The following is a 5,999-nucleotide window of genomic DNA, read 5'->3' on the forward strand; positions in this document are numbered from 1 at the left end:
GTTGTTGTGTTCTTTTTGTTTAACTTTTTGTGTATTAAATCAAATCAAATTTATAGGAGAGAACCTTTGCACTTCTTTTTGTTTTAAGAAAAATTTAATCTGTTAACTTTTTTCCTTTTATTCAGGTTAAAAGATGAAAAACTAGAAACGGATGATTTTAAAAACTTCTTTCTGAGAACTTTAGGTGAGTTCACACAGCAACAAGAAAAACACTTTAAAATGATTTAAATATGTTGATATAAATATCACGTTATTTGTTTATTTTCTGTACCAGTTGGAAACATCATCTTGCCTGGAAATATCCTAACTTTGAGTTATTTCGGACGTTCTTGCGGTCTCCGTGTCGAGACCATAAAGGGGGAGGAGGGAGTGGTCCTGCAGAGACCTCCTGTCCTCCTGGGAGCGGAGGACTCGTCCGTGTTGGACCTGGTGTCGGCTGACTTGTCCCAGCAGCTCAGCGGGCTCACTGTGGAGGACGAGTCGGGTCCCGCCTCCAGCACCCCGCGCCGACCGGCCCCTCCCCCCCGCCTCGCCTCGCCCGCCGCCTCGCATCCGAGCTCAGAGCAGGCGGAGCTCACGGCGCCCCCTGCTGGTTTCACCGGCACCGACACCTTCTACTCCCTCTCCTGCTCCACCAAAGTCACGTTCACAAGCAGACGAGCGCCGACGGACTCGCAGGACGAAGTCCAGAGGTCAAAGGTCACGTACGGCATGATCGGTGGTCTCAGCAGCCAGCTGGACGTCATCAGAGAGACCATCGAGCTTCCTCTGACGCGTCCCGAGCTCTTCTCCARCTACGGTGCGCCGGCCTCCAGCGTTTAACCGTTTAATCTGTAGCGTTTCACCGTTTCACCTCAACGCGTGCAAATCTTTACACGTTGGTTTTCAAACAGGAATCCCGCCTCCCAGAGGGGTCCTGCTGTACGGACCCCCAGGAACAGGAAAGACCATGATCGCACGAGCCATAGCCAACGAGGTCGGAGCTCACATGGTGGTGATCAACGGCCCTGAGATCGTGAGCAAGTACGACTCAAACACTGACTGTAGTGAMCCGTGGAGTTACAGATTATTGGATTATATAGTTATGGGGTTATTTATTTATTTATTAGATTATTTATTTATTGGATTATTTATTTATAGGGTTTATTTATTGGATTATTTGTTTGTTGGATTATTTATTTATAGGGTTGTTTATTAGATTAATTATAAGATTATTTATTTATGGGGTTATTTATTTACAGGATTGTTTATTTATAGCCAACGAGGTCGGAGCTCACATGGTGGTGATCAACGGCCCTGAGATCGTGAGCAAGTACGACTCAAACACTGAGTAGTGACCCGTGGAGTTACAGATTATTGGATTATATAGTTATGGGGTTATTTATTTATTTATTAGATTATTTATTTATTGGATTATTTATTTATTAGATTATTTATTTATTGGATTATTTGTTTGTTGGATTATTTATTTATAGGGTTGTTTATTAGATTAATTATAAGATTATTTATTTATAGGGTTATTTATTTATTGGATTATTTGTTTGATGGATTATTTATTTATAGGGTTGTTTACTTATTGGATTATTTGTTTATAGGATTGAATTTTGGATTGTTTATTTATTGGATTATTTGTTAGATTATTTATTTATAGGATTGTTTATTCATAGGGATGTTTATTGGAAATTATTTATTTATTGGATTATTTATTTATTAGATTATTTATTTATAGGTTTGTTTATTTATGGGATTATTTATTTATAGGATTGTTTATGAATAGGTTTGTTTATTTATGGGATTGTTTATTTATGGGATTATTTATTTATAGGATTGTTTATTTATTGGGTTTTTATTTACTAGATTATTTCTGTGTTGTTTTTTTTTGCAGGTTTTATGGTGAAACAGAAGGACGACTCAGGCAGATATTCACCGAGGCGTCTCAGAGGTTGTTTATTTTCTGACTTTCTGTTGCAGTTTGGTGACATATTATTTTATTGCTTTTCTGCTACGTTTACATTGTTTTTTATAAAGTAATTGTTTTTAGGATACAAGACCTTTCCTACAAAACACAGAACGTGGCTCTTTTCCTAAAATTTGATGACGAAATCTTGAATGTTCAGGAAGTTTTGAGCAAAAAKAAAGTAAAATGTTCTCCAGGTCCTGTTGGTTCAGCTGTTCAACCTGAACAAACGTCCAGAACTTYCTTCCTACTTGAGACAATCAACAGTTTGGTGTCATTTTAATGTTCTTAATGAATCCGCTGTCAGATTTTATCCACATTTATATCTGACAGCGGAGATCTGACGCTCTTCTGTCATCTCGTTGTGAACCTGACAGGCGGCCCGCGATCATCTTCATCGACGAGCTCGACGCTCTGTGCCCGAAGCGAGACGGCGCTCAGAACGAGGTGGAGAAACGAGTCGTGGCGTCCCTGCTGACGCTGATGGACGGCATCGGTTCAGTAAGTGTGTCGGCCACACGTCACCCTCCGACATGTCGCGTTCACTCAGCCGTGCGTCAGGATTTTATAGAAGACGCCGCCGGTAACACGATCCTTCAAGGTCGCTTGCCTGGTTCTGCCATTTTGAGGGACCTAAATGTTGTAAACAAAGAGAGCTGCAGCAGTAGAAAATACCTAAAATATGTGACATTTACTCTGCTTTAGAAACTGTTGAAAAGGCTAACGGCCGGTCTCAGTGATGCTAACAGCTGACCTAATTTCTTATTTAGCTGTTTAGATTTTTTGCTAACTTTAGCGGGCCGATTAGCTTCCACTATGTTAGGTTTTGCTGATTTTAAGTCCACTAAAACCTTCACTAAGTGTCTAATTTCATGTAGTTTATCCCAAATTAAATGAACAGTAACTTTAGCTTTGAGCTAGCTTTTTGCTACTTTAGCTTTTAGCTAGCTTACTGTTACATTTAGGGTTTAGTTAGCTGTTTGCTACTTTTAGCTAGTTTTTTGGCTTCTATTATCTTTATGCTAGAGTTTTGCTTCTGATGGTTTTTGGATAGGTTTTTGTTACTTTTAAGATTTTAGCTAGCCTTTTGATAGTTTTAATGTCTAGCTAGACTTTTGAGCTAGGTTTTAGCTGGGTTTTTGGTCATTTTAGTGTCCAACTAGCTTTTTGTTACCTTCAGGTTTTAGAAACTGTATTACTACTTTGTTTTAGCTAGCTTATTGTTACTTTAGCTTTAAGCTAGCTTACTGCTACATTTAAGATTTAGTTAGCTGTTTTCTCTTTTATGTAGTTTTTTGATTTTATTAGCTTTCTGCTTGGGTTTTGCTTCTGATGGTTTTTAGATAGCTTTTTCTTATTTTTAGCTTTTGATAGTTTTCTTGTCTAGCTAGCTGTTTGTTGCCTTCAGCTTTTAGAAACAGCTAAAACCCACTTTGGCTTTAAGCTAGCTTACTGCTACCTTTAAGATTTAGTTAGCTGCTTGCTACTTTTAGGTACATTTGGCTTATTTTAGCTTTTATCTAGCATTTTGAGCATTTTAGTGTCTATCCAGCTTTATGAGTCTTTAATTTTTTTTACCTAGCTTTTTGTTACCTTTAGCTTTTAGAATCATTTTTGCTAATTTTATACCATGTATCCCAAATTAAATAAAAACTATCCCCTCTTACAAGCAGTGCCGGACGTGTCAGGCACCATGTGTGTTAGCATGTAGCAACTTTAGCAGCTAAACTTCAAACTAAGAGCGTCAAACATTAAAATATTTAACAAAAAATAAATACAAGAATTGTCTACTTATAAATTTGGTAGAGAAAATATTTACTGTTTGACTAACTTGAAACATTATTTATAAAAGTACAAACTTGATCTAAAAGTGCTTTTAATCTGAAAGGGTTAAACTGGAAGTGTCACAAGTTAGACGGAGCTATACCTCTGGTTTATATTGGCCGATTTGCTACAGATGATCCCGCCCACCTTCAAAAGAAGCCAATAGAAAACTAATACCAGGTGTGTGCCAGTCCCACCAGTTGTCTTAGCGGTTAGCGTTAGCTTCCACTAATTTTTTGTATCCGTTTTATTAGATTAGTGTTAGCAACGTGAACTTTTTGGTTAGCTGTGCCCACCCCTGGCTGACATGAAGATGCCCTAAATTTAAACAAATGTTCATAAACTAGTACCGTCTACACTGTTAATAGCTTTTTATGCTAGGTGGGTCAGCTCGTTTATTGAATTTATCATTCTAAAACCAGTTGGTCACTTAGGTAGCAAAACCTAGCTAAAAAATAAAAGTTATAAAAAAAGCTTGCTAGAAACGAATGAAAAGGCTAGCTAAAAGCTACAACAGCTGAAAGTAGCAAAAAAATAACTTAAAAAGGTTAAGAAAAAAAGAYTAGCTCAAAGTTTCTGTTATACTCCAGTTACCTGCCAAATGTATTTATAGATTTCTTTGTATTTAAAAATAAAAACATCCAACCTGGTTTTTTACTTGAATAGTGATAGGTGTTCAAACCTGGCTTTAACATCTGGAAGAMGTTGATGAAAATATCAATAAGATACGGCAGCAGATGTTTGTTAATTGTTTAGACCCTCAAAATGGCCGCCTCCCAGCTGTCTTAACACTTGTTGGCATGCRGACTTGCAGGATTCTCATCCTTAATATTTAAATCTTATTATGATAACTTTAACCTAACACAGTGATGGGTTTTGTCAGATTTGATCTGTTCATACCAAAGTAATGAATCCTTATCAGAATGAGTGCAGGCAGGACAGCAGCGTCGCTCTGACCAGCAGCTGCTCGTCCAGCCGACGCCTGGCACACGGCTGCATCAGGATTCCTCGTTAAAAACACCGATTGTCCTGCAGAAACCATCTCTGCGCGCTGGATGAACTTCACACACTGCGGGTTGGATCTCCGGAGCGTCGTTCAGAACTCCGAGCCCTGATGAGAAAAACGATGATTCCCTTAAAGGAATTGTGGGAAATAAATCATCTGAGGTTGCAACAAGCTGCCGTTTGAACATAACTTTATTTAAGCAGAACTGCACGTCCCCGAGCAGGAAGGAAAAAGACAAAAGAAAACTCTCGGCCTGCTGGAGGATTGATGATGTTTGTGTAAACACACCAACTCCCCAGGTTCTCRGTTTCTGTCTGGTTTCCAGACTGGAGGATCTGAGTTCACTGCYAACAAATGGTTTGTGGAACGTGGAGAAGCACTTCCTGCTCCTCACCGAGCCTGTCTGCACGGTCATTTGTTCTGGTTTGAGTTGAAGACGCTGGGAGGAAAACAGGCAGACCACCACAGCTGAACTGAGCGTTAGAACCGGGTTGAAACAACCGAGTTAACCTTCAGAGTCAGTTCTGTTCCTGCCACAGCTAATTAGCATYAGCAAACACGTACATGGGCTTCACACAGTCGTTTTTCTAGATATTGGGCTAAAATTTGATATGATGGTAGCTAAGCATTATTGTCATCATGTTCATTTACATTTACATACTGTACATTATTTTGTCTTGAAACTTTAGCATGTTTGCTACATTTAGCATTTAGCTGCTTTTGGCTAGCATTTTGCTTTAGTTAGCATTAAATTTTTGAAGCAGTRAGAGGTTTGCTTCTTCCCATTGAGCTAGTGTTTTTCTTACTTTTATCCATTAGCTTTTGGCTTTTAGTTGCTCATTTTCTCCTTAAGCTATTAACTAGCCTTACGCTACATTTAGGATTTAACTAGCTGTTCGGTGATTTTAGCTTTCTAGCAATCAGTTTTGCTTTTAGCTCACCTGTTAGCTAACACTTTGCAATGTTTGGCTTGTGTTTTGCAACATTTTGCTGAAAGTTAGCGTTTAGTTTTTTTTAGCATTTCACAAGAATTTAGCTTCTTTTACCTTTTTAGCTAGTGTTTTGCTAGCCTTTTGCCAATTTCATTTTCTAGTAACTTTTTGCTTCTTAAGCTTTTAGAGATTTTAATTACTCCTTTTACTTTTTAGCTAGATACTTTTACTTTTATCTTTTTATGTATATTTTATTTCTATTGGCTTTAAGCTTTTTGTT

The 5,999-nt window shown here is 38.2% G+C and overlaps 1 protein-coding gene across 1 annotated transcript in view; it reads left to right on the forward strand.

Moving 5' to 3' along the window:
• The window catches only part of afg2a (AFG2 AAA ATPase homolog A), a gene marked incomplete at its 3' end in the record, with an annotated part of 12,871 nt that overhangs the window by 2,043 nt on the left and 4,829 nt on the right, over positions 1-5,999 (forward strand). The window contains 6 exon segments of the mRNA XM_014020276.1: positions 126-184; positions 275-799; positions 894-976; positions 1,266-1,312; positions 1,886-1,942; positions 2,335-2,458. Of these exon segments, the coding sequence (XP_013875730.1) occupies positions 126-184; positions 275-799; positions 894-976; positions 1,266-1,312; positions 1,886-1,942; positions 2,335-2,458 (895 nt within the window).

Source organism: Austrofundulus limnaeus, unplaced genomic scaffold (genome assembly GCF_001266775.1).
Source record: "Austrofundulus limnaeus strain Quisiro unplaced genomic scaffold, Austrofundulus_limnaeus-1.0 Scaffold246, whole genome shotgun sequence".
Taxonomy (NCBI): Eukaryota; Metazoa; Chordata; class Actinopteri; order Cyprinodontiformes; family Rivulidae; genus Austrofundulus; species Austrofundulus limnaeus.